Raw genomic sequence first — 27,859 nt, forward strand, 5'->3', positions numbered from 1 at the left:
CGGTCTGTCTCCTCTCCACCTATCTTCTCCTCTATCCATCTTCTATCTGCAACCCCCTCTCTCCCTATTTATTTCAGAACCCCCTTCCCCTCCCCCATTTCCGAAGAAGGGTCTAGGCCTGAAACATCAGCCTTCCTGCTCCTCTGATGCTGCTTGGCCTGCTGTGTTCATCCAGCTTGTTATCTCAGATTCTCCGGCATCTGCAGTTCCTACTATCTCTGAAACATTCCAGATCCTCACCACTTGCTGTATGTGAAATACTTTTCCTTATGTTGGTATTGTTTCTTTTGCCAATTATCTTAAATATGTCCTTTATGGATCTCTATCCTTCCACAGTTTTTCCCTATCAACTCTGTTTGGAACCTTTATGATTTTGAATACCATTATCAAGTCTCCTTTCAAACCTCTCAACATGACCCAATTTCTCCAATGTTTCTATATTACTGAAGTTCCACACCCTTAAACAATTTTACTGAACTGTTTCTTCTGCATCCTCTGTAATGCCCTTTGTATCCTTCCTAAAGCAGGATGCCAAAAAATGGACACAATGCTGTAAATGAGGTTGAGTCAGTGATCGATACATAATTAACAGAATTTTGTGACTTTTTTTACTCTGCACCTCTTGTTCATATAGCCCAGAATGTCATATGTTTTATGAGAGAATGCGATTCCTATGCACCACCATGCACCCGCTTCACAACAATATCGTTTATACGGTCTCTGCATTCTTCCTCACACTGGCCTTGAGTAGCTGGACTTATCTTTACACCCTTTTTGAAAATGGATGAAATATTTACAATTCTGGAACCACTCTCAAATGTAAAGAAGATTGGAAACTGATGATCTGTACCTCTGTAGTTTCCATCTCACTTCTTTCAGTATCTTTGGATTCATCTCATTTTGTCCTGGTATCTTATTGACTTTAAAACAGTGTGTCCAATGCCAAAACCTAATGAATTTAAACTCTTCCAGTGTCTGAACGACCTCATCTTTTCAGCATGATGTAGGCAGCAATGTCTTCCTTGGTAAAGACAGATGTACAACATTCGTTCAATAATTCAGGCATGCCCCTGCCTCCATGAATAAGCTGCCTTTTTGGTCTCTAATTGGCCCCATGCTACTCTTGGCACCCTTAGTATTTATATACCTATAAAGGCTTTTTGATTTTCTTTTATGTTAACTAGCACTATCTTCTCATTCTGTCTTTCTGCTGCCTTTATTTGCTTTCCCAATTCCCTTCTGTACCTTTTTATTTGGCCTGCTTCCGAATTGTATTATCCACCTTATATCTGTCATAAGTACACACATTCTGCTTCATCTTAATTTTTAACTCTTTGGTCATCTACAGTGCTCTACATTTGTTTGCCCTACCTCCTCCCCTATGGGAATATATGTTGACTGTACTTGAATTATTTCTGCTTTAAAAGCAGCCCAGTGTTCAGTTACAATTTTACCTGTTCATCGTTGATTCAAAGTTATCTGGGGTATATCCATTCCTACCCAGCTGAAGTTGGCTTTCTTCCGGTTCATTATTATTGTATTTCTTTTTAAATTAGCCATGGCAAAGGACACTTTTATAATGCAATAATCGTTGTTCCATAACTGTTCTCTTCCTGACACTTACTCCCTTAACTCGGATCTTCCCCAAGAACCAGGTCCATCAAGGTCATCTTTCTCATTGGACTGGAAACACACTGCTGTATAAAAAAAAATCTCCTGAACATACTGTCAAAATTCTTGCTCCTCTTTGCCCTTTACAAGCTTTCACAGTCTGTTTGGATAATTAAAGCCCTCCAACTCTGTATATCTTGCACTTCTGTTCAATATCCTTGCAAATTTATTGCTCTAAATCTTTCCCAGTTGTTGGTGACTTATGGACTATACCCAGCAATGTAATTGCACCTTTTTATTCCTTGGCTCTAGCCAAATAGATTCTATGCTTGAACCATCTCCTTTTCCAAACCTGTGATGTGGAAGGCTAAGGGCAGCAGATACATGGGAACACCATCACCTGCAAGTTCCCCTTCAAGCCACATAAAATCCTGACTTGGAACTAAATCGCTGTACCTTCATTATTGATGGGACAAAATCCTGGAACTGCCTTCCAGTCAGCAGTGTGGACATATCTACAGTAAACTGACTGCAGAACTGTCAGAAGGCAGCTGACCACCACGTACACAAGGGTGATTCAGGATGGGCAATTATTTGTTGACACCCATGAGCATGTGTAGTAGCAATGAAATCTTTAAAATAAATTGAAATAAAGATTAATACAATCTTTAAAAATACTTAAAAAAAAAAGAAAAGAGTATAGGTGAAGAGAAAAAAAACTTAAAAAGGTAAATTTTTTAAAATTTTATAAAATGTCAGCTTTATATTACAAGTGCACACTTAAAAATAATCAGAGGTGAGTATGCACAGTCAGTATTTATCATTGGATACCTGATGTCAGCAGACATTCTGTACTGCTAATTCGTCTCCTTTTCCACCTTTGATGCACACTTCATATCTGGAATATTTAATGCCTAGACCAAACCTGGTCTTTGTTATCACCACAAAATATTTCCACATGGTTATGTGTTTGCAACTCATTAATTTTATTTACCACACTTTGTGCATTCACATACAAGGACTGTAGCCCTAATTTAGACTTTATTACTTGCCCTTTTGTGTTGAACCTGCCTAATACCTTGCTATCGCTGGAAAAGTGCTTTTATTGAAAAGTACGTTTTCATCAGCAGGTAGCTGTGCAATAATTTGTTTTAATTGAATTTATATACCTGCACTTTTCACAACCACACCTTTGTGCTGTTTATAAATAATCATATTTCCAGTGCAAGTTAATGAAAACTGGTGATATCCATATGAATGAGCAGCATACTTGCCCAGAGCTTCTGAAGCACACTTTTAAATTAAACCAAATCCTTTTGTGTGCTTCTGTCTTGCACAAACATGCAATGTGTTCAAATCAAAGTCCCCAATACACAACCTAGACTGACATTTCAGAGCAGGATACATTGCTGTGTATACTGCATCCTGGATGAGCATTAAACTAGATGTAGAAGACGCCAAGGCACAATTTGAAAAAAATGTAGGAGTTTTCCAAGTGTCTTGGATAACATGAATCCTTCACCAATACCAAAAGAGCAAGCTTCTAATAGATGGGTTCTCTGGTGCCGGGCATTTCCGGCATTGTATGAATGTTTGTTTTTCTGGAACTTGATTCCTTGGACTGATCACGACTGGTACAACTGAAAACTTGTAAACCAGAAAATAAAAGATCAAGTTTTAGGTAATGACATATTGGCATGGTTAGAAAATTGGTTACCCAAAAGGAAACATGGAATAGGCATAAATGGGTCTGTTTCTGGTTGATAAGATGTAATGAGTGGTGTGCCCCAGATATCAGTGATTGGACCTCAACATTTTACAATTTATATAGCTGACTTGGATGAAGGGACCAAAGATATGGCTCTTAAGTTTGCTGATGAAACAAAGATATGTAGAAAAGTAAATTGTGAAATGAATATTAGGAGCTCTTAGGGGTGTAGATAGGTTAAGTGAGTAGGCAAAGATGTGGCAAATGGAGTATAATATGAGAAAATATGTGAAATTGCCCATTTTGGCAGTAAAAATAAAAGCATGTAATCTAGATGGTGAGAAACTGCAGAGCTCTGTGAAGCAGAGGGATTTGGGTATCCTAGTGCATGGTTCAGAAAAGGCTAGCATGCAGGTACAGCTAAGAGAATGTTATCATTTATTATAAGAGTAATAGAACCCAAAAGTAGGGAAGGTGGTCTTCTGTTAAATAGGCCAATGCTGAGACCAAATCTGGAGAACTATGTACAGCATCGATCTCTGTATTTATAGAAGGATATAAATGTGTTGGAAGCAGTTTAAAGAAGGTTTACTAGACTATAACCTGGAATGAATAGATTATGTGTTGGAAAGGCTACGCTTGTAACTGGTGACCTTTAGAAAAGTAAGAGGTGATTTGATTGAAACATATACGATACTAAGGAGGTCTGACAAGGTAGATGTGGGGAGGATGTTTTCTATTGTTGAAGAATCGAGAATTTGGGGTCACTGTTTTAAAAATAAGGGGATTACTCATTTAGGACAGATGAGAAATTTCTCCCATAAGATGGTCATGAATCTATGGAACTCTCTTCCTAAAAAGGTGGTAGAAGCAGAATCTTTAAATATTTTTTAAGATGGAGGTGGATAGACATTTACAAGGATGCAGAAGGCTATTGGAGATATCTGGGAATGAAGTTGAGGTTACAATCGAATCGGATCATTACCTTATTAAATTTGCTGAGCAGACTTGAGTGATCAGGTGTTCTACTTTTGCTGTTTGTTCATATGCATGTTCAGCATTGCCCACATTTGCCTGAATTTGATATATGGTGCTCTCTAACTAGCATGAGACCGTTTTAATTTCAGGCAGGGTTTTGGATGTAATTCATTCATAAGTGTGCCTCTGGCTAGGCCAGCATTTATTGCCCATTCTACAGGGCAGTTAAGAGTCAGCCACATTGCTGTGGGTCTGGAGTCACATTGTAAGGATGGCAGTTTCCTTCCCTAAAGGGCATCGATGAACCAGATGGGTTTTTTTCCTGACAATCGACAATGCCATCAGCCACATAATTTCAGATTTTTAAAAATTTCAAGTTCCACCATCTGCTACCACTACGACATGATGGGATTTGAACCTGGATCCCAGAACATGACCTAGGTCTTATGGATTAACAGTCTCGTGATAATACCATTAGGCCATCACCTACCCCAAAATTCATGTCACTCAGTATCATTAACAACAGCAATGCAGGTGAACACGGTCATAAAATAAGCACTAGTGTTCACTTATAAAGGAAAAGAATTTAAAAGCAGGGTGTTTTTTAAAGCACGTATCGAACTTTGTTTATTCTGGACTGTATATCATTGAGTGCAGCGTGTAAAGCTGCAGTCTTCGATTACAAAAAGGACATCAAACCACTGGAGAAGGTTCAAAATGTTGACAAAGATGGTACCATAATTGACAGGTTTTATCTTTCAGGAATAACTAAGCAGGTTGGTTTTTTTATAGAAAAGTTTGTAGGATGATATAAATAGGGGTTCTTAACATGAAACACTTAATAGTGTAGATTTACACTAAGGGCAGCACAGTAGCTCAGTGGTTAGCACTGCTGCCAGGGACCCGGGTTTGATTCCACCCTCAGGTAACTGTTTGTGTGGATTTGCACATTCTCCCTGTGTCTGCGTGGGTTTTCTCCGGGTGCTCTGATTTCCTCCCACAGTCCAAAGATGCTAAATTATCCGTAGTGTTCAGGGATGTGTGGATTAGGTGGGTTATAGGGGGATGGGTCTGGGGGGGATGCTTTGATGGTCAGTGTGTACTTGTTGGGCCGAAGGGCTGTTCCCACACGGTAGGGATTCTGTGATTCGAAATAGATGAATCAGTATAAAACTAAGGCTCATAATTACAACATAATCACTAATATCCAATAAAGAGTTCAGGAGACATTACTATAGCCAGAGATTGATGGGACTTATGTCAAATGCTACAACTGAACTAAACTTATTGAAGAAGTGGCTAAATTCACACAATAGGGGTAGGCGATGGCCTAGTGGTATTATCACTAGACTATTAATCCAGAAACCCAGCTAATGTTCTGTGGAAAGAGAGATAACACGGTGTAGAGCTGGATGAACACAGCAGGCCAAGCAACATCAGAGGAGCAGGAAAGCTGATGTTTCGGGTCGAGACCCTTCTGCTTGGCCTGCTGTGTTCATCCAGCTCTACACCGTGTTATCTCAGATTCTCCAGCATTGGCAATTCCTACTATCTAATGTTCTGTGGACCCTGGTTCAAATCCCACCACAGCAAATGGTAGAATTTGAATTCAATAGTTAGGGGAAAAGAAAAGTCTGAAATTAAGAATCTACTGATCACCACGAAATCATTGCTGATTGTCGGAAAAACCCATCTGGTTCACTAATGCCTTTCAGGGAAGGAAATTTGCCACCCCTCAGCTGGTCTGGCCTACATGTGACTCCACACCCACAGCAATGTTGTTGACTCTCAATTGCCCTCTGAAATGGCCGAGCAAGCCACTCAGTTGTACACATTGCTACAAAGTCTCAAAGAAATGAAACTGGATGGATCACCTGGCATCAACCTAGGCACCGGAAAAGACAATGGCAGAAACAGCGCTGTTGACCCTACAAAGTCCTCCTCACTAACATGTGGGGGTTAGTGCCAAAATTGGGAGAGCTGTCTCATAGGCTAGTTAAGCAACAGCCTTACATAGTCTAACTCACAGAATCATACCTTACAGACAATGTCCCAGACACTACCATCACCATCCCTGGATATGTCCTGTCCCACCGGCAGGACAGACCCAATTGAGGTGGCAGCACAGTGGTGTACAGTGGGGAGGATGTTGCTCTGTGAATCCTCAACATTGACTCTGAACCCCATGAAGTCTCATGGCTTCAGGTTAAACATGGGCAAGGAAACTTCCTGCTGATTACCACATGCCATCCTGCCTCAGCTGATGAATCAGTACTCCTCCATGTTGAACAACACTTCAAGGAAGCACTGAGAAGAGCAAGGGCACAAAAAATATGCTGGATGGGCAATTTCAATATCCACCACCAAGAGTGGCTTGGCAGCAGTACTAGTGATCAAGCTGGTCGGGTCCTGCTAGACTGGGTCTGCGGCAGGTGCTGAGGGAACCAACAAGAGGGAAAAGCATACTTATTCTCAACCCTACTAATCTGCCAGCTGCAGTTGCATCTGTCCATGACAGTATTGGTAAGAGTGACTATTGCACAGTCCTTGTGGAAACGAAGCCCTGCCTTCACATTGAGAATAACTTCCATCGTGTTGTGTGGCACTATCACCGTGCTAAATGGTACAGACTTTGCACAGATCTAGCAACTCAAGACTGGGCATCTGTGAGGTGCTGTGGGCCATTCACAGCAGAAGAATTGTACTCCAGCACAATCTGTAACCTCATGGCCCAGCATATCCCCCCTCTACCGTTACCATCAAGCCAGGGGATCAACCCTGGTTCAATGGAGAGTGCAGGAGGGCATGCCAGGAACAGCACCAGGTATACCTAAAGATGAGATATCAGCCTAGGACTACTTGCATGCCAAACAGCAAAAGCAGCAAGTGATAGACAGAGCTAACGGATCAGATCTAAGCTTTGCAGTTCTGCCAATCCGGTTGTGAATGGTAGTGGACAATTAAACAGCTCACTGGAGGAGTAGGCTCCACAAATATCCCTATCCTTAATGGTGGAAGAGCCCAGCACATCAGTGCAAAAGATAAGGCTGAAGCATTCGCAGCAATCTTCAGCCAGAAGTGCCGAGTGGATGATCCATCTCAGCCTCCTCCAGTGTTCCCCAGCATTTCAGATGCCAGTGTTCAGCCAGTTCGATTCACTCCACGTGATATCAAGAAATAGTTGGAGACACTGGATATCGCAAAGGCTACGGCCTTGACAACATTCCAGCAATAGTGCTGAAGACATGCTCCAGAACTTGCCGCTCTCCTATCCAAGCTGTTCCAGTATGGCTACAACACTGGTATCTACCCAGCAATGTGGAAAATTGCCCAAGTGTGTCCTGTACATAAAAAGCAGGACAAATCCAACCCAACCAATTACCACTCCATCAGTCTACTCTCAATCATCAGTGAAGTGATGGAAGGTGTCATCAACAGCACTATTAAGCAGCACCTGCTCAGCAATAACCTGCTCAGCGATGCCCAGTTTGGGTTCCACCAGGGCCACTCAGCTCCTGACCTCATTACAGCCTTGGTTCAAACATGGACAAAAGAGCTGAATTCCAGAGGTGAGGTGAGAGTGACAGCCCTTGATATCAAGGCTGCATTCGACCAAGTGTGGCATCAAGGAGCCCTAGCAAAACTGGAATTAATGGGTATCAGGGGGCAAATGGAGTCATACCTGACACATACAAAGATGATCGTGGTTGTTTAAAGGCCAGTCATCTGACCTCCCAGAACATCTCTGCAGGAGTTCCCCGGGGTAGTGTCCTAGGCCCAACCATCTTCAGCAGCTTCATCAATGACCTTCCCTCCATCATAAGGTCAGAAGTGGGGATGTTCGCTGATGATTGCACAATATTTAGCACCATTCGTGACTCCTCAGATACTGAAGCAGTCTGTGTTCAAATGCAACAAGATCTGGACAATATCCAGGCTTGGGCTGACAAGTGGCAAGTGACATTCACACCACACAAATGCCAGGCTATGACCATCACCAATAAGAGCCAATCTAACCACCGTCCCTTAGCATTCAATGGTGTTACCATCACTGAATCCCCCATTATCAACGTCCTGGGGGGTTATTCATTGACCAGAAACTCAACCGGACTCACCACATAAACACAGTGGCTACAAGACCAGGCCAGAAGTTAGGAATACTACAGTGAGTAACTCACCTCCTGACTCCTCAAAGGCTGTCCACCATCCACAAGGCACAAGTCAGGAGTGTGATGGAATACTCCCCATTTGCCTGGATGAGTGCAGCCCCAACAACACCCAAGAAGCTTGACACTAGCCAGGACAAAGCAATCCGCTTGATTGGCACTACATCCACAAGCATCCACTCCCTCCACCGCCGACAATCAGTAGCAGCAGTGTGTACTATCTACAAGATGCACTGCAGAAATTCACCAAAGATCCTCAGACAGCACCTTCCAAGCCCACGACCACTTTCATCTAGAAGGACAAGGGCATCAGACATATAGGAACACCACTACCTCCAAGTTCCCCTCCAAGCCACTCACCATCCTGACTTGGAAATATATCGCTGTTCCTTCACTGTTGTTGGGTCAAAATCCTGGAATTCCCTCCATAATAGCATTGTGGGTCAACCCACAGCAGGAGGACTGCAGCGGTTGAAGAAGGCAGCTCACCACCACCTTTTCCAGGGCAACTAAGGATGGGCAAAAAATGCTGGCCAGCCAGCGACACCCACATCCCACAAATGAACAGAAAAAAACAGCAGGGCAGTGAGACTTAGCTCAAGATGCAGATGTAAAAGAGTTTAACATTCAATTAATCATGCCCATTTACAACAGATATGAAAATGGCATGGTGGACTTTGCTCTGTCAGGTTGGTAGAGTCCAATTTTGAATTGTTGGGACACCAGGTAGTCTACTTGACATAAAGCTAACATTTGAATTAGTCTTGAAAGTAGTTGTATTTTTATAAATGGAGAGTGCAGGTGAATACAATGTGGAAACGGTTACCAAATGGAGTAGTTGTTTTAAATTACTTGAATGATTTAACCCGAAGCCAGATCAGAACATGAGGAAGAATTGGAATTGCTGATCGGGCTTGATGGAAAAGGAGGGAGGAGGTTTGTATAGAGAGTATACACACCTTGATAGATCACTGGGCCAAGTGGCTTATTTCTGTGCTGTAAATTCAATCTAATGACTCGCATTGTCCAAAATTCGCTTGCATGATAGTGTAACATGGGATGTAACAATAGATTCGTAGACTTTTACAGCAGAGAAGGAGGCCCTTTTGTCCATTGAGTTCTCGTCACAAAGATCTGACTATGAGTCCAATTTTCCAGCTCTTGGCCCATAGCCCTGGAGGCAGTGGCAACACAAATTAAATACTGCTTAAGTCCTGTGAGAGTTTCTGACTCAACCGCTCTATCAGGCAACAAGTTTCAGACTCCCATCACCCTCTGGGTGAGAAACAGTTTTCTCAAGTCTTCTCTTAGCCTTTTACCTATTACCTTCCATCTATGTCCCTGCCCCTTCCTGGTTATTAATCTCACTACAGATGGAAAAGTGCCTTTTATTCCCTCTATCTGTGCACCTCATAACCTTATACACTGCTATCATGTCTCCTCTTAACCTTCACTGTTCCAAGGAAAACAACCCCAGCCAACCTAACTGTTTTTCATAGCTCAGAACCTCCAGCTCAGGCAGCATCCTGGTAAATTTCCTCTGCACTCTCTCTCGTGCAGTCACATCCTTCCTATAATGTGGTGACCAGAACTGCAGGCAGTGCTCCAGTTATTGCCTAACCAGTGTTTTAGTAATGGTAGAAGTAGCACCTTCTGAGCTGAAAAGAATATTACTGTGTTTGCATGTGCATTTTATGAAATTCTCCAACGACAAACTGAACCAATGTTTGGTGATGTGAGGCATTCAAGCAGTTTTATTTCAAAGCACAACGACAAAGAACAACATTTCTAATTCGATACACTTAAGTCAGCACTTTTTTTGCATAATGATGCAAAATAAAGAACACAATACACCTCTCCACATCACTGGGTCATATTGCTTGACGCAGATTTTTTCCACCTAACCTCAACCATTTCTAACCTGTTTAGCTCATCAATGTTCCTCCCACGCTCTCCATTTATAAAAACACAACCATCTCCAAGGCTGATTCCAGTGTCGGCTTTTTGTCGCATAGACTACCCTATGCCCCAACACTTCAAATGTGAGATCTACCAACCTGACTTGGCAAATCCCCCGTGCCACTTTCATAGCTATTGTAAATGGGAATGATTACTAGAGTATTAAATAATAATTTACACAGTTTGAGCTAAGTTTCACCGGCCTGCTACCTGAAAATTTAGCTACTTGCGAATTAAGTTTATTTCAATTGTAGCATTTTGAACATAACATAACACAACACCAAGGAACCCCCACCTCAATCATGATAGACTAGCAGATCATTAATTTCATTGCTGTTTTTGGCCTAGAACCGAGGAATAATTCTTCAGTTGTGCAGTGATAATGATGACCTAAGGATCTAAAAGGTGCTGAAAGTGTGCAAGTCTTTCTTTAGGTTTTCTTTTATTTTGCAGGATGCGGGCATTCCTGCAAGGCTAACATTTATTACCTGTCTCTAATTGACCTTGGGAATGTGGAGTGAGCCACCTTCTTTAACAGCTTGCACAGTGAAGGCACTTCCACAATGTTGTTAGTTAGCAAATTCAGGGATTTTGAATAAGGGACAGTGAAGGAATGCTGATAAATTTCCAAGTCATACTTTTGGCATGGTGTCTTCCATACGCCTGCTGCACTTGTCTTTCTCGGTGAGATAGGTAATGGACCTTAAAAATGTTGCAGAGGTGCCTTGGTAATTGCTGCAATGCATTGTGTAGGTGATGGCAAAGCAAATGTTTAGCATAGTAGGAATTGTGTTGATCTATCAGATGCTTTATCCTTGGAAAGGGATAGTATTCCATCACATTCATTTCGTTGATGGTGGAAAGGCTTTGGGAGTCAGAAGGTCATTCTCAATGCCAGTGCTCATCTGGTCTTGTAGCCCCAATATTTATATGACTCATGCAGTTACATTTTACATCCACATTGACTGCTCCTTTTTCTAGCTCTCCCCCTATTTTTTTCTAGAATGTTGGTTGTGGGAATTTGGTGTCTGTATTGCCATTACACCTCAAGGGGAGGTAGTTAGACTCTGACTTGTTGAAGAGGTACATTGTGCCATGAATGTTATTTTCCGCTTATAAGCCTAAGCTACGTGCGAACATAGGCTGTTTCAGTATCTGAGGGATTGAGAATGAAATTGAGCACTGGGATCTTGAGTGATCAATCTCACCATCACTCCACCAATTCCCATTGAGTTCAAATTTCATAGATTTCTTGACATTATCTGTGTCAAGACTGACACACTCAGTCAAATCCTGCCTTGATATCAATGGCAGTCAATCTGACCTTGCCTCTGAATTCAGCTCTTTTGTCCATGTTTCAACCTAGGCTGAAACAAAGTCAAGAGGTGAGTCAAATACAGGAATTAACAAGCAAGAGTAGACTACAGGACCTGCTCCGCCATTCAGTACAATTGTGGCTAAACCTGGGCTCCAGCTGCATTTTGCTACCCACTTCCCATTTCTTTTGATTCCCTGAGAGACCATTACTCTGTCTTTCCTGGTCCTGGCGAAGCCAAACAGAACATTGGTGAGCAGATTGTTCCTGTGTATCAAGTACCACTTGATAACAGTGTTGACAACATCTTCCATTACTTTGAGCTGATAGGGAGTTAAATCACCAGATTGGATTTGTTCTCAGGACCTATTGAGCAATTGTCCATACTGTTGAGTGGATGCCAATATTGTAGCAGTAGCCAAACAGCTCAGCTAGAGCAGGAACGCTGTTCTGCTTTGCAGAACTACTGTCAACATACTGTTAAGGCTCACTGGTTTTGTTATGCCCAGTGTGCTCAGCTCTTTCTTGACAGCATGCAGAGTAAATCAAATTGGCTGAAGATTGGCTTTGATGCTGGAGCCCTCAGAAACAGGCCAAGGTGATTCATTCAGGCAACACTTCTGCCGAAAGACGAATGCAAATGCTTCAGTTTTTGTAGTTATGCTAGGCTCAGCCATTGTTGAGGATAAGGAGTGTATGTGGAGCCTGCTCTTCCAGATCAGAATTGTCTACCACCATTCGTAACTGGTTTTGAGAGGACTATAGAGCTGTAAAGTAGAACTGAAAAGCTGTACCTTTATCATACTGATTTCCACAAAAGAATAAAAATGTTTTGGCATGAAATATCATATATCTACTCCCTATACTTGGCAATCCAGAAATAACAGATTCAGAATTACTCACCTGTCAAATAATATAGGAATAGATGTATTAACCTCTATGTCAAAGATCACAAAATAAATGTGCATCAGGAAATTCTTTCATCCTGTCTTAGCCGATCCACCTCGAAAAATATTTCATAACATCCAGCTGTGCCTTTAAATAAAGGCAGGATTTTTGCCTCCTCTAAACTATCCGGAGATCTTTTGTATTTTTTATTCACTCTGTGTGAAGGAGAGCTTTAATGATCTGAAATTTGCCTTTTGTTTAATGAAATTGGGCTCCCTGTGCTACTGATGGCCTACTTTTAAAGTTGAATGAGATTTGATTTCCCTGTATTAATCTTTTTGCAGATATTATAATCTGCATTAATTAATTAAACAAGTGCAGAAACATACGAACAATATGTTAGGGAACAAACCAGTTGTATGAAAAATATAACCACTTTGCCTGCCCTTTGACAGAAGGGCAGGGTATTTTGTCAAAAAAAAAACAATTTATATAGTGGTAGCTTGTAATTCTTGAGCTGCTGAATACAAATCAAAGGGAAAGATGTGAGGCCTTCTCCTAAAAGCAAATGACCTTTGGGTTTTAAAGTTTCCACACTGAAGGTAACTTTGAGAGACATTGATTAGTTGTTTTCCTTCCTGCTTGGTACTTCGCAGCAGATACATTGCCTGCTTGTTCAGTTGTGATTTGTTGCAGTTTTATGAATATGACATTGAAGCCCGTTAGTTGCTGAGGTGCCTGAAGTGTCACATAGGAAGTGTAAAAGTGATGGTTTTAGAAAATTGGGTAGAGTACTTGTGCATTGGAAGGCAGGAAGTTAGAATTTGGTGTGCGTAAAATGCTAGAGGGGAAAGCAGTGCATGGCCCCTTTAAAAGATGATGTGCTATTTCTATGCTTGGAGATTTTAAAAAGGATGTCTGTGGGTTTCCAGGTGCACAGTGCGCCTGAATTGAAATATTCATATCAATAGGCTGCACTGTTAGCAGGCAAAACAGCATTTTTACTAAGTCAATAGGTTTTTGAATTGAGCCAATTCATTTAAACCCATCCCTTAGATACCAAAAATGAATCAAATTTAAATCTGATGGTTTTGACAACATTTGACCAATCCTATTATAAGAAATTGATATGTCATCAAGGGCGTAAAAGATGAGGACATTTGGACAAAGAGGAGAGAGCCAACTGCCATCTGTTAAGAGAACAGCTCTCTGCTCTAAAAGAATCACTGGCTCTCATAGAATTCTCTAAGCCTTAGAGTAAGCTCCATCTAAATTAAAGATACCTACAGCACAAGTGGTTAATGTTCCTGATAAAAGAATTCAACAGAGAAGGTGTTCCTGACAAGGATTCACCATGAAGGCGTTCCTAACAGAAGAATTCATCAGAGACAACATAGAACTTTCCGGAAGATGTAACCTGGCTGTAATTTTGAGACACTAAATTCTAATTTTTTTTAAATTTTATTTTATATAAGAGGGACTTGTATTTATTAGAACACATACCATTATACTCTTGTTTTAGTTAGGAGCAGTTAGTAGGCAGACAGGGTTTATTTGTTTTGTTAATAATTTAGTTAGTTTGTTCACTGTTAGAGTTAGATAAATAAATTGTTGTTTGTTGATTACAAAAAGAGTGGCAGGGGTTTATTTTTATATAACCATACATTTATAATAGTTTGAGGCTCTTTTAAGAGATTCTAAGGCGAGGTTTGTCTCTCTCGGTGTTTCAATTTTAGTTATCACAATGGATAGAGGAGTGTATTACTAGAAAATTTATATTAGTACCTAGCAAATCTGCTGTGGTGTTGCAGTCGGGATAAATCACTGCCTGGGGTACTGAAGTTGGAATCGGAATACAAATTTTCATTGAAAGAAATTGGGAAGAGATATTTAGATATCTCTACAATCAGTGGAAAAAAACGTTCTTTGATTTGTGCTGGGAAAATAAATAATGTGTTTCCCTAGATAATTGCAGCTGAATGGCATGGCTGCGTTTTTAAACTTTATTGATCGATTGATTTATTGTCACATGTACTGAAGTACTGTGAAAAGCTTTGTTTGGACGAAGTACAGGCAGATCATAGTAAGCGAGGATGTACAGATCAAAAAGACTTAGACAGAGGCATTCAGGTTACATTGCACAGGGCGTGCGCAAGGCAAGATCAACATTAGCAAGATCAGCGTTATTTGAGGCTACAGAATCCATTCATCAGACAAATAACGGCTGGGAAGAAGCTGTTCCTGAACCTGCTTGTGCGTATGTTCAGGCTTCTGTATCTTCTGCCTGACAGAAGAGGTTGTAGGAGATCATTATAGGGGTGGGATGGGTCTTTGATGGTGTTGTCAGCCTTTCCGCAGCAGTGAGCATTGTAAATGGAGTCCATGGATGGAAGGTTGGCTTCCGTGATGGTCTGGGCTGTGCATACCACCTTCCATAGTTTCTTACGGATCTGGGCAGAGCAGTTGTCATATCAAGCTGTTATACACCCGGACAGTATGCTTTCAATGGTGCATCTGTAGAAGTTGGTGAGGGTCCTTATGAAGCCACCTGAGGAAGAAGAGGCATTGTTGTGCCTTCTTGACTGTCGCATCTACGTGGAAAGTCAAGGACAGGTTGTCGGTTACAGTCAATCCAAGGAACTCGACGCTCTCCACCCTCTCAACTGCAGTTCCATTGATGTAGATGGGGTCGTGTTCTCCTCACTTTCTTTCTGAAGTCAATGATCAGTTCTTTAGTTTTGCCGATGTTGAGAGCAAGCTTGTTTTCATTGCACCACGTCATCCAGCCTCTTTCCCCACTCTGTATTTTGACTCGTCATTGTTAGATATCCGTCCCACTATGGTGGTTTCGTCAGCAAACTTGTAGATGGCGTTCTTTTGGAATTTGGCAACACAGTCGTGGGTGTACAGGGAGTACAGTAGGAGGCTGAGGATGTATCCTTGGGGGGCTCCAGTGTTGACTCTTGTTGTGGAGAAAGTTCACTTACCTGTCATCGCTGATTGTGGTCTGGGTCAGAAAGCTGAGGATCCAGTTGCAGAGGGCAGAGCCAAGACCAAGATTACGCAGTTTTGAGATCAGTCTGGAGGGGATAATGATGTTGCCTACAGCTCCGCCTTCAATGAGCAGGAGTCTGACATAGTTGTCTTTGTTGTCCAGATGTTCCAGGGATGAGTGCAGGACTAGTGATATGGCATCGACTGTGGCCCTGTTTACGTCAGCAGGCAAATTGTAAGGGATTGAGGTTGGCTGGGAGACTGGAGTTGATGTGGGCCATGGCCAGCCTGTCGAAGCACTTCATGACTATTGAAGTCAGAGCCACTGAGCAGTAGTCATTAAGGCACATTGCATGTGCTCTGTTAGGTACGGGGATAATGGTGGTCTTCTTAAAGCAGGTGGGGACTTCAGTTTGGAGAACGGAGAGGTTGAAGATGTCAGTGAATACCTCCACCAGTTGGTCTGCACAGAACCTGAGTGCTCGGCCAGGGTCACCATCCGGGCCCATCACTTTCCTTGGGATGGCTCCCAAGAAGACCGTTCTGACGTCTACAGCGGTGACAGAGGGAACAGGTGTGTTGGGGCTGTTGGAACAGGTGTCACTGCGCCACTGGCATTCTGCTTATACCAAGGGTAGAAAGCATTAAGCGCGTCAAGGATGTGTCTTTGTCCACTATCTCGCTGTGCTTCATTTTCTATCCTGTAATGTTGTTTATGCCTTGCCATAGGCAGCAGGAGTCTGTTTGTTAGGTTTGGGCCTCTAACTTGATCTGGTACTGCCTCTTGGCATCCCTGATGGTTTTGTGGAGGTCATGTCTGGATTTCCTGTATTGGTCTGGGTCATCTGACTTGAATGCTGCACATCTGATCTTCAGTAGGGAGTGGATTTCCTGATTCATCCAAGGTTTACGGTTGGGGAACATTCAGATTGACTTCTTTAGTACAAGTGTTTTGAATTTTTGGTAACAATGAAGTGACGTTTGGTGCTCTACTCGCCCATTTTATGTCTCCATTCTCTCACTCCATGGCTGTGAGACATCCTTTTTAAGTAAAGTATATATCCCAAAGAATAGTTTTAACTCAAAAAGACTTTTAAAGTGATCATCCAGCTTGCTTTCAATCCAGTTATAACAATGAAGCTAAACAAATCTTGTGGGAAATATCATACCCAGTTGCATTGAAAGACTTCAACCTATATTATCCTTTTATTCATTGTCAATGTTTTTTACTTTTAGCCTATTACATTTTTTAACTTGTACTCTGAATATTTGAATTTGTTGTAAAGAAAAATTATGAAATATTTTGGTCTGTTTGATTGCTTCATATTCTGGTTTTCCTTTGCTTTAATAAATTTTCATTACCTGTGATAATTGCAGAGTTCTGCTATGTTGCTTCTGAAAGAATTTTGAATTGTCTAAATGATTTATTTTGGTTTGTTTTATTGTTTGGTAGATTTTCCTGATTACTTTATTCTTGTTTGAGTTCTGAACTACTGTCATTTTAATATGACACCAAAATGCACTGCCAAAATTTGATATTAGAAATGTGAGCTCAAAGTGGAACACCATAAGTGTGTCTTGAAGCTGCTAGAATGTCAGCGTCATTCACCTGAGAGAAACTGCTAGTACTTTCAGACCTTTGCAGGGGAGTCAACTGCAGCCCCACTTTCATAACGTGGCAAAAAGTTATGAATGAATCCATCTTAACTTTTTAAACCCATCCAGCTCTCACAATGAGTTGAATGCAGCTGCAAAATGTATAGTGGGTGAATTGGCATGAAAGTGTTATACATTGGCACGGGGGTATGGATGCCATATGGTTTATCTGAGGGGGGTCATTCCTTGGCATGGGGTTGTGAATTTACTGCGTTCCCTGATGCAGACTATGATTCAAGACATCTCTGATATTATGCTACCCATTTGTTTTAATAAAAACCAATTGCAAATCTATGAGAACAAGTTGGTCGGGTGTGCTGGCAGTGGGTCTGCCATCAAAATCGATACTCCCAAAAATCGGAAATCCTGGGATTGATGTCAGCAATCTCAGATTAAGGTCCCAGCTGTCATTTATGAAGGGCTTCCAAATCAAAGCGACTCTGCAATAATTACCCCCAGTAGGTTTCAGAGATGATGTCTAAAGATTTTAATGAGTTTCAGCTGTTTCTTTATCAATAAACCACCTCATTTTCTTTCTGCATTTGAAACCTAAGCATTAGTCATATCAGCAAGAGTAAAATGTGACAGAAAATGATGTTGAGGGATTTCAGTCTGTTTTTTAACATATTTGCTTATCATTGAATTATAATTAACCTTTAAATGCAATTAATACATTACAAATTTGTGAATTGTTGCTGTTGTCTGAATACAAAACCTTCATTTATGACTTTGCTCACATTTGCTCATAAGTTAGTGTGATAAAGAAATAAATCCAATACCTAATATGTCATGGACATATAATCATTGGGGTCGATTTTAGTGAGATCACGTCCACAGGGAGCGTGAGCACTCTGTTAAAAGGGAAAGAATGGGGTGGTAATAGTAGTGAGGAAATGCCACGCAGAAGATATTGGGAGGGTGAAGTTTGGGGTTATGAAGAGAAGGGAAGAAGAATGTGTGATTTTGGATGAGAGAGGAATGGGGAATGAGCGACTGAGGTAACAGTTTACCCAAATTTCCATCCCACATTAAACCAGTTGGGTTTTTTTTTTGCCACATTTCCTTTTTGAAAGGAAAGAAGATCTTTCAAAAAAAGAACAGAGAAAAGCAAAGGGAAATGTTGAGGGGAGAGAAGCATGAGAACAAGAGAAAGAAGAACAGAGAAATTGAACAGAACTAGAGACAACAATGAAAGTGAAATAATGTTGATGCTAGAAATCTGAAACAAACACAGAGAATACTAGAGAAACTCAGCAGGTCTGGCAGCATCTGTGGAGGGAGAAATAGAGTTAACGTTTTGAGTTAAGCTGCTTCTTCAGTAGAAGAGGAGGAAGAGTCATACTCAATTTGTCACTCACCGCAGGTACTGCCAGAGATGCTGAGTAGCACCAGGGACTTTCCGTTTTTATTTTAGCAACAAGAAGACATCCCCAATTCCAATCAGAAATGAAGTAGAATATTAGCCAAAACCTTGAAAAAGCGATTGCAGCTTTCTCTTCAAATGTAATTAATAAACCTGGAATAAAATGCTACTTTAATTAATTAACAGTAAGATTACCAGAATTTTGTCCAAAAAGAGCACATATCTGGTACCTAACCCTAACCCTTTAGGGTAGGATATCTACCCTTCTTACTTGACAGGTGTCCATGTGACTCTAGACCCACAGCAAAATGGTTGAATCTAAACTACCCTTTCAGTTGGCTGAGCACACCTCTAGATTGTATGAAACCACCACAGTCAAAAAATAAAACACCACCATCTTCTCAAAGGCTGTTGGGGTGGACTTGCCCATTATAGTCGCATCCCAAGAACAAATAAAAATGTGACATGTTACATCACACCCTTCTCCCCATTGAGTGTCGGACATTCATGTAGACAGTTCCCCGTGTAAATATATGTATGTATAGAGATTTTAAAAGCAAAATGCAGACGGAATTCTGCTTAGTTCCAGTCTATCATCAGTTTGCTAAACTTAATTTCCTGAAGATGATATTTGCCAAACCTGCAGACACACGGTATCCGTGGAAATTACAGAGTTTCTTTGCAGTTTTGATATCACAGTTGAAATAGTGCATTTAGCAGCAGGTAAAGTACAAACGCCTAGAAAGAGCTTTGCTTAATCATTCTACCAGCTGCCAAGGTCAAACTCCATTCCAAAATCTCCACAAATACTCGCTACTAAGAGCTAAGTTCAAGAAGCGGCCAATCCTAAATCAGTTAGATTTGCAGCGTTTTTAATCGAACGTTGAAACCTTTTTCTTTCTCTCCTGTTTATTTCGTCCATAATTGTTCCACATTTGTTTTTAAATAAAAAAGCGAGTGTCCAGCTCATATAGAAAATACAACTGCTATAAAATTACAAACTAAGTAGTAGAAGCTGCGGGCACATTATAGCAAACAGTTTTAATATTTTAAAATAAATTTTCTGTATACACTGAAAAACAGAATATTAAGGACCAAAATAAACAAAGACTTCTCACAAGAGTCAAAAACGGACTTGAATTTACGACAGTATCTCGTCGTAAGGGACCGAATGGGACCGAAATCTACCGGTGCTTTCTCCTCCCTTCCCGCATTCCCTTCCAATGTGAGCTGAGCTGACCTCTAACACTCCAAGGAGAATCCTCCATCGCTGCCCAGGCCAGTCTGGAGCCACTCGCCCACGGCGCCCTCTGCTCCATTGAAATCTTCACCGCTTCTACCGCGCTTCGATCTTCATGAGGGCAAACGCGTGTCTTAATACTGGGTAGTAGCTGGCTGCTAAGGTGCTGACACTTCCCGGGGAAGCATTTCGAGTTGGTACTGCTTGATTTGTATTTTGTTACCTGCAACTGCTGGAATCGTTTAAAAAGAGCCGCCAACAATCTTCAAAGATACTGTTTTTGTTTAGCTGGACTTGTGGGTGCAGATGCCCACTTAATAATCCTTTAACACAGGATCGATCGAAGAATTCGTTTCCTGGTTTGGAAGCTAACTTCAGGAACAAAAGTAAAGCATGTTCTCGCTTACTAAAGATAGGGGGAAAGGTTGGCTCTAGGTTGTCTTCCACTGCCAAAGCGTGTGGCCCCTCAGCATTTACCTCAAAGTTCAGCATAATTGTTGCCAATGGTAGTGGTAATGTCACTGGACCAGGAGTCCAGGCCAAAGTTCTATGGAGGTGGGTTCAAATCCCACCATCGCAGTGGTGGAATTCAATTATTATATCTGAAATATACTATAAAGGGAATCTCGGTAAAGGTACCATGAAACCATCGTCAATTGTTTAAAAACCCCACTGTTTACTAATGTTCTTTAGGCATTGAAATTTACTCTCCTTAATGGGTCTGCCTACATGTGACTCCACACCTACAGTATTGTGGCTGTCTAAACTGCCCTCGGAAATAACTGAAATATCTAGCCTCTTAGTTTAAAGGACAATGGGGGGATAGCTTTAACATGGGTGCTACATTAAACAAAAAGTCAAAAGTTGCTGAATTGTACTCTTCTGCCGCTGGTATTTAGCAACATATTAACAGTATATGAAAGCTCGGCATGGCCTGGAACTCGTGCGGCACCTAATCTAGGAGGACCAGAAACGACGGGAAGTAATAAATTCCCAATGCGCTGGTCCCATACTGAGTACACATGTGTGCCAAAGATAATCATTTCGTTTCTTATCTCAAACCTCTAAATGTCAGGTTAATGCATGCGACTCAGCTCTTGCCCAGCTCAAGAATAGAAGCTTCTTCTGAAAAGAAGACTCAAATTTGGTTCCCATTGTGGAGCCATTTGTTAGAAATACTTGACAGGAACTAGGAAGAGATTATTCCCACTGCATAAGCACGTTCCCTTCCCCCTAACCTTTTGAGATAGTCAGCTAACACTGCTCGCGTTATACCCGAAAATGAAGCGCTTTTTTTAATTTGCTGAAGCTTACCCTAAGACTAATCTACTGTTTGTCCGCTGTCGCCAAGTTTAACGGCAAAGCTGCTATAGGCGGGCTGGTAAAGGTAGCCTCGAAATGAGCAGCCGTCTTCCATTATTTTTCCATTGAGTTCCACTCAGACTGTTCCTGGTACGTTCTACAGCCTAACCAGAGGCGTGAGTGCACATGATTGGACCTTATTGGTTGAAATCGGTTTTAGTGCAAACATTGAAATGGCTGAGCTTTCAGATAACATGGTGAGCTTTCTCACTGCACCAAGAGTCAAATGTCCACCGTCTGTGAGAACCATTATTCTGTATCTAGTGATGTTCGGCAAATGAACAAAAGTCTTCCTTCATTCCTGTTATTCCCTTTCACCTCAGCAAGTTCAGCTGTGTTTAGAAGTTATTTCGTGACCTTCGAGCCACGTGAGTTATCTTATAAATAATCAAGATGTTTACCCATTCCTCAGGTCTGAGAATGTTCTTATTTCTATTTTTAACCAACAGATGTGAACAGCTTCAGGTCTTTGCCAGTTGACATTCGATCGCGCCTGAAGCCGTGAAATTTGATCCGAGAGCATTTGTAGTTCAGTATGTCAATTGCCCGCGGCACCAAATCAGGTTTTCCAGCCATAAATGTATCAATCTGAGCGGTGTCTTCATGCTCAGCCTCTGGATTCCCAGTCACCTCCACACGGTTGCAATGGCGACAGCACGGCACATTAGGCCCAGCTGCTGTATATCGCCCCTTTATGCTCGCACGAGCTTCTCCGCACTCACCACTTCCCTCTCAGTTCAGATATTCTAGTGATAAACTCCTGCCACAGCGAGCTGACCTGAATTTCAGCTCATGGTAACAGTGCACGAAACTGTGGTAGATGAAGGTGATAGGCAGCGCTAGCAGGACGATGCCGCTGACCACACACATCCCTCCCAGGATCCTGCCGGGGATGGTGAAAGGATACATGTCCCCATATCCCACAGTGGTCATGGAGATGATCACCCACCAGCAGGAGGCCGGGATACTGGCATAGGCTGGATTCTTATCCTCCAGGTCGAGTCCGCTTTCCAACAACTGGGCGAGGGCGCCAAATATCGCCATAGCGACGCAGATAAACACCAAGAGCATGACCATCTCCCGGTAGCAACGTTTCAGAGTCAAGCCCAGCGTCTGCAGGCCAATGAAGTGACGAGCAAGTTTGATCACCCAGAAAATCCTCATCATCCTCAGGACCCTGAGGGTCACCCCAGCCCGCTGTAACTGCGAGTTCTCGCCGGTGAAGAAGGACATCAGCACCGAGATATAGTACGGCGTGATGGCCAGCAGGTCAATAATGTTCAGAGGTTTTCTCACAAAGTCGCACTTGTTTTTCGAGACGAGAAACCTCACAATGCACTCGGCGGTGAACCAACCCATGCAGATCGCTTCGATTATCCTATAGACAACAATAAGAAAAAAAAAGTAAAACCAGCAAAAAAAGAGGTTACGAAATGTGTGTGGATGAAATGGCAAAGGAACACAACAACAAGAATCTACAGAAGCTATACTCCCGTAACACGCCCCCTAATGTTAGCTATCCTCCACTACAACATCTGGCCTGGACAGGCGATAAGCATCCCATGGTTTAAACAACACTTTAAGGCTGAAATGTTAAAGATACCCTGTAACTCATGCGAGAGTACAAACTAATGCAAGTCATAGTGGAACACACAGCATTTGTTTGACGCTCCTGTCTAGCAGCTAACTCTCCGTACAGTCAAACCTGTATAAAGTCAATAACGACTTCGCCTGATAGGGAATCGAGTGCTAAAAAGCAAGCCACGTTCCTGATCGTAGAAGCAAATCTCGAAGTTTGCGTCTAGCCTTGTGTATTTTAAGACTTCAGTTTTCTCTTTTCTAATCTCTGACTTTTATTTCACCTTTCACCTAAGTCTGCAATAAAGGTGGCCACAGTAACTTTTAAGCAAAGTGCGTTCAAATTTGTCTTTTGTTCCTGGAAGAAAATTTGGCCGCGGACAGTGTGAACCTAATCTGAAGACATTGTCAACATCAGCACTCTCAAGCATGCCGTCAAGCTTGTAATATTCTGTTTCAAATTTTTATTCCAATACTGAGAATTGATTTTACTTCTATAGGACAGATTCCTGTATGTAATCCAAGAGGGACTTCAAACCTAGAGACTTCAATGTTATGTGTATACACCATAAATCTATATAGAAAATCAAGTTTCTTTTACAACCTTTACACACTTTACTGCTATTGAATTGGATTACCCTAATGTCTCAGCCAAGCTCTAATAGATCGATGACAGGATCTTTTTTTTTAAATTCCCTGGGGGATAAGAATTGACTAGCACATTAGGAGAACTGAGTGTGGGAATATTGCCTGGAAACTTTTAAATCAGTTGGAGATTGCACTAACTGCAATTATTTTGTACTTCAATTAACAGGCGTTCTCTCCAAACAGCGCAGGAATCTCGAAAGCTAAATTTATACAGGAAAAACGACAAAGTTGCTGGAAAAGCTCAGCAGGTCTGGCAGCATCTGTGAAGGAGAAAACAGAGTTAACGTTTCGGGTCCGGTGACCCTTCCCCAGAACTGATAGTGGCTGGGAAAACGTCAGTTTATATGCAGAAAATAGGGAGGTCGGTGGGGTTGGGAGTAACGATAGGATAGAGCCCAAAGAGAGAGAAAGACAGTTGGACAGACAAAGGAGTTGCTAACGATCAGGCTGGGAGAGTGAGTAGTTGTTAATGCGGACTGTTAGTGACTAACAACAGGGTGTGTGTAGTGGCAGGCTATGTGGTAACAGGGCCTGGTGTGTGGGATGAGGGGCTGGGACATGGGAGAGTTTAGGCCCTAAAATTGTTGAGTTATTATTAAATTTATACAGAGTAGGGTTCCACTTTTGCCAAGGGATTAATACTGGGCAGGGCACCCCGGTTTTCTTCAAATGCCAAAGGATCATTTCTGTCCACACATCTCATCTCAAAAGTTGGGATCTCCAAAGGCGCCACTCTCCCGCCAGCGCTATCCCCTAGAACGATGCGATCAAATCTCTAGAGTGCGACTTGAAGACACAACCTTAGTCCAACTTGACACGAGTAAGATTTTTTATATCACCTATAGGTTTTTACATTAACTTGGACAAGGTATTGTGACCTGTCACCCTGGTCACACAAGAAAGGAGGCGCTGGGCGTGTGCCAGTCATTTCGGGAGACATTTCTTAGAGAATGTTTAATAAAACTGAGGAATGAATGTTAGGCGCACATGGATTTTGATCGGCAGTCATTAAAAACAAACACAGTAAGAAAGTTTTTGAACTGCAAGGAAGCAGTTGAGAAGTTCAGTGAGGGAAAGTTTTGAAGCATATCAGACCTGTAATACCGAGAGGTGTGTGAAGAGGAATGTTTTACGTTGGACGAGAGTGCAATTTAGTCCTGAAATTGTTCCCTGGACCCGAAACGTTAACTTTGCTTTTTTCTGCACAGATACTCTCAGATCTGCTGGGCTTTCTCAGCAATTTCTGTTTTTGTTGCAATTTATTCCTTGATGTTCAGAACGAAATAGACTGCTGAGTTTCTGGATCTCATTTATTTTACTGATGTTTATTTGTTGGTTAAATGGAAGGACCATTATTGGTGTTATATAAAAGAAAGACGTTTGTTCTGCAAGAATTGTTCCTGTCATTGGGGAGTATCAAAAGCAAGGATTGGAAGGAGAATGGTTTTGAACGAGACTTTTATGAAAAAATTCATTTTTTTCCAGCAAGAGCATTTCTCCTGCATTTATTGCAATCCCGAATTCATGTTCGACATAAGTTGTGTATATAAAAATAGAATCGGGAAATATTGACTACATAATTTCAATCCCATCCAATCCGTGTTACATTTTGCACCTTGGCAATAATTACAGATCTCGCCCTTGTAAGCAAGTCGCAGCATCCAGCGGGAAACTTCCATTAATTTTTATATCCATGACGGACTCGCCGAAGAAAAGCAGGAGGAAACGTTGTCGGCTGATTGGCTTTCCGCCTTGTGAAATTTGATATGGTTTGTTCGAGGAGGGATACCCTGTAAATACAAGGCGCATCTGGCGGCCCTTGGTGTGATATGCATTCACACGTGTCAGTGGGAAAGGGTGTGCGAGGAAGAGGGTCGATGTGCAGAGGCAGAGAGAAAACAAAATTTATATTACGTACCATCCTTCACGACCAGACGCCCCCCCCCCCCGCCAAATTAATTTTGTAGCTGTTGTAACGTTAAAACTACATAACCTCTAAATTTGTATTCCACAAACAGCCAGGAGTTAAGGGATAGATAAGGGCGAAGACACCCGGTTTTCTTCCCGTTTGTGTCCACAGAATTTAGAGGTGGCACCAGCAGCGCAGCACCCGCTCAGTACTGCTCTGAGCTATCAGATGCGCCCAAGCAGCTGGACTGGGGATTGAACCCACCGGCTTCTGGCTTGGAAGCCGCTGAGTTAGCGCTGGCTCTCACTTTTGGAAACTACCCAGTCGTGTCTTTATGTGAAACCGGCATTCTACATTCAGCACGTTCTAACTCGAGCCCTAGCTGCACATCGCCGGGAGTTGCATTTTGTAAAGTTTCGCTTTGTGAAGTCAAAACACAATTGGAAAAAAAAGACAGAACAACAGCACAGATTTTAACGTCACACAAATAAAAACTTTGCAACTGCATTCATAGACAAAAGACGTTCACACCCATTGAGAAACTTAACACCATAAATTAAGAAGGAGTTATAGATACCCTGATGGTCCCATTAAATTTTCTGTGTACCTGTGCTCCTCCACACTGTTGTTCTCGGCTGTTTTCCAGTCTGGTAGTGTGCTGGCGCACAGTACCACCATGGAAACGATAACAAATACCACCGACACGGTTGCCAGAATCTGGGCCGCTACAGACGAGGTGGGCTCCTCAAAAGTCCTCCTCATCCTGTCCAGCCACTTCCTATTTGATGGGGAGCTCTTTTTTAACTCCTTTCTCCTTTGCCTTTTCAGCTCTTCCTCCTCCTCGGAGTAGAAGGTGTAGGTGTCGGACATCCTATCATCCAGTCGCCTTTGGCAGCAGTATTCGAGGTGCGAGCGGTCCAGACCCCAATAAATGAGCTCATTGTAAAAGGACAGCTCGCACATGTGAGGAACAAACCGGAGCTTGCCGTACTTAACGTAAAGCATGATGAAGCCGAACGCCTCGGAGTGCCTGTCAAAAAAATACTCATTTCTCTCCTGATCGTAGTCATCGCACACTTCCAGAACCTCTTTCTCCGAGACACAGTTGTGAAGTCTGCTAACCCTTCTGAGGGGAAAGTCCTTGATCACGTCCTTCGGGAACGAATATCGGGTTCCCCCAACATTCAGGATCAAGGGGCCGCTTCCAAACTTCATCTTCGAGCAAACCCTGGAGCCGCATGGATTTTCCGGTTCCAGCGCATGGGTTCAGTGGAAGGATTATCGCCCTCACTCCTCACTTGTGCAGAACCCCCAGCCGCTCTGGTCGAGTTTCCAAAGCTGGTGATGATGCCGAAAAGTTGTCAGTCATGTTACTTGGAGCTCAGCATTTTCCTGCCTTGCTGCACGGGGAGCGATGCGGAACGGGGAGGGTGAGTTCCTGGCTTGGTGCTGAAGCTGCTGTGGTTCCTCTGCCTGCCTGCCTCGCTCTCTCTCCCTCTCTCTCTGTTAGAGTGTGGCTCAGCCCCACAGGCGGGTAAACGAGCAGAACTCCAGCACTAGAGTGACGTGAACGGCTTCCACTAACCACAGCGCCTCTTCACCCACAGCCTGCAATCGACAAACAAGACTCTGCAAAAATCAAATCCACGGCACTGCTCCGGGCTCACACGTAATATTACACCTATATTCAGACTTCCGTATTTGGACTGGCGAGTGTTTACAACAACATGGAAACAAACGTGACTTATTTTGACACAATGGAACCCTCTCTATGCTTTGGGGAATAATGTGTCACGTTCGCCTCAACTTGTCTTTAAATATCAGGGCGTCTCTTGGATCCGCTTGGACTTCCTTTTGATTTCCAAACACAAAGTTGGAGCCGTCGAGGCATAACGAAAGCTCACACTGTTTTACTTACGCCTTTCTGTAAACACCTTTCCCACTTACATCCAGCACTTTGTTCAGACCAGGAGGCGAGATGGAGGCAATTAACATGCAAATCTGGGCGACGACTTCTTTCGAACTTTTAGATTTTCTGCCACATTACAGATTTAAAAAGTAATAATCGGGGTAGTTTTTTTTTCTTTTTGTATATCAAATCGCAGTTGAATACAATTTACGATGTAATGTAATCATGTCCCGGGCTATTTGCTGTCGAATGATTAGACCTGTACAATCTCCAGTCAAAATGATAGGGAATTTAATTATCCAAACTCCATTTGTCAATGAGAAACATTAAATTGACGATTCATGATATGTTAGTACTTAATTCATTTACTGACAGCTCTCAAACTACGGAAAGGCAGGGGGTAATTTAGAAGGAACATAATAGTTGGAACTTTCCACTGATTGCTCTGGTCAGTCAATTTATGCGGTTTTTTTGCTCTCGGGCAAGTGCACTGACTGTAGTTCCGATGTAATTTCCCATTGCCAACAAAAATAATACTTGCAATAAAACCATTGGATAGATAGCAGTTACTAATT

The 27,859-nt window shown here is 42.2% G+C and overlaps 1 protein-coding gene and 2 long non-coding RNA genes across 4 annotated transcripts in view; 2 read left to right on the top strand and 1 right to left on the bottom strand.

Annotated features, from left to right (window-relative positions):
• LOC125484006 overlaps positions 1 to 2,271 on the top strand; it is an 8,202-nt gene extending 5,931 nt beyond the window's left edge. The window contains exon 2 of the long non-coding RNA XR_007262867.1: positions 1,924 to 2,271. This is a non-coding gene — a long non-coding RNA (uncharacterized LOC125484006). The remainder of the gene's footprint in view (positions 1 to 1,923) is intronic.
• A 19,178-nt stretch (positions 2,272 to 21,449) lies between these two features.
• On the top strand, positions 21,450 to 27,629 carry LOC125484008. Its single transcript, XR_007262869.1, has 2 exons — positions 21,450 to 21,608; positions 26,204 to 27,629. It is a non-coding gene; the product is annotated as an uncharacterized LOC125484008 (long non-coding RNA).
• kcng3 (potassium voltage-gated channel, subfamily G, member 3) lies at positions 21,596 to 26,590 on the bottom strand. 2 transcript variants are annotated; one of them, XM_020515053.2, is made up of 2 exons: positions 25,983 to 26,590; positions 21,596 to 22,618 (listed from the first exon to the last, which is right to left on the bottom strand). In XM_020515053.2, the coding sequence occupies exons 1-2, from the start codon at positions 26,588 to 26,590 to the stop codon at positions 21,973 to 21,975; spliced, it is 1,254 nt and encodes a 417-aa protein (XP_020370642.1). In that variant the 3' UTR covers positions 21,596 to 21,972. The 2 variants fall into 2 exon arrangements, with proteins under 2 accessions (XP_020370642.1, XP_020370567.1); XM_020514978.2 differs by having other exon boundaries at positions 25,953 to 26,590.
• Positions 27,630 to 27,859: the final 230 nt, after the last annotated feature.

The sequence above is a fragment of the Rhincodon typus genome, chromosome 9, assembly GCF_021869965.1.
Source record: "Rhincodon typus isolate 14 chromosome 9, sRhiTyp1.1, whole genome shotgun sequence".
Taxonomy (NCBI): Eukaryota; Metazoa; Chordata; class Chondrichthyes; order Orectolobiformes; family Rhincodontidae; genus Rhincodon; species Rhincodon typus.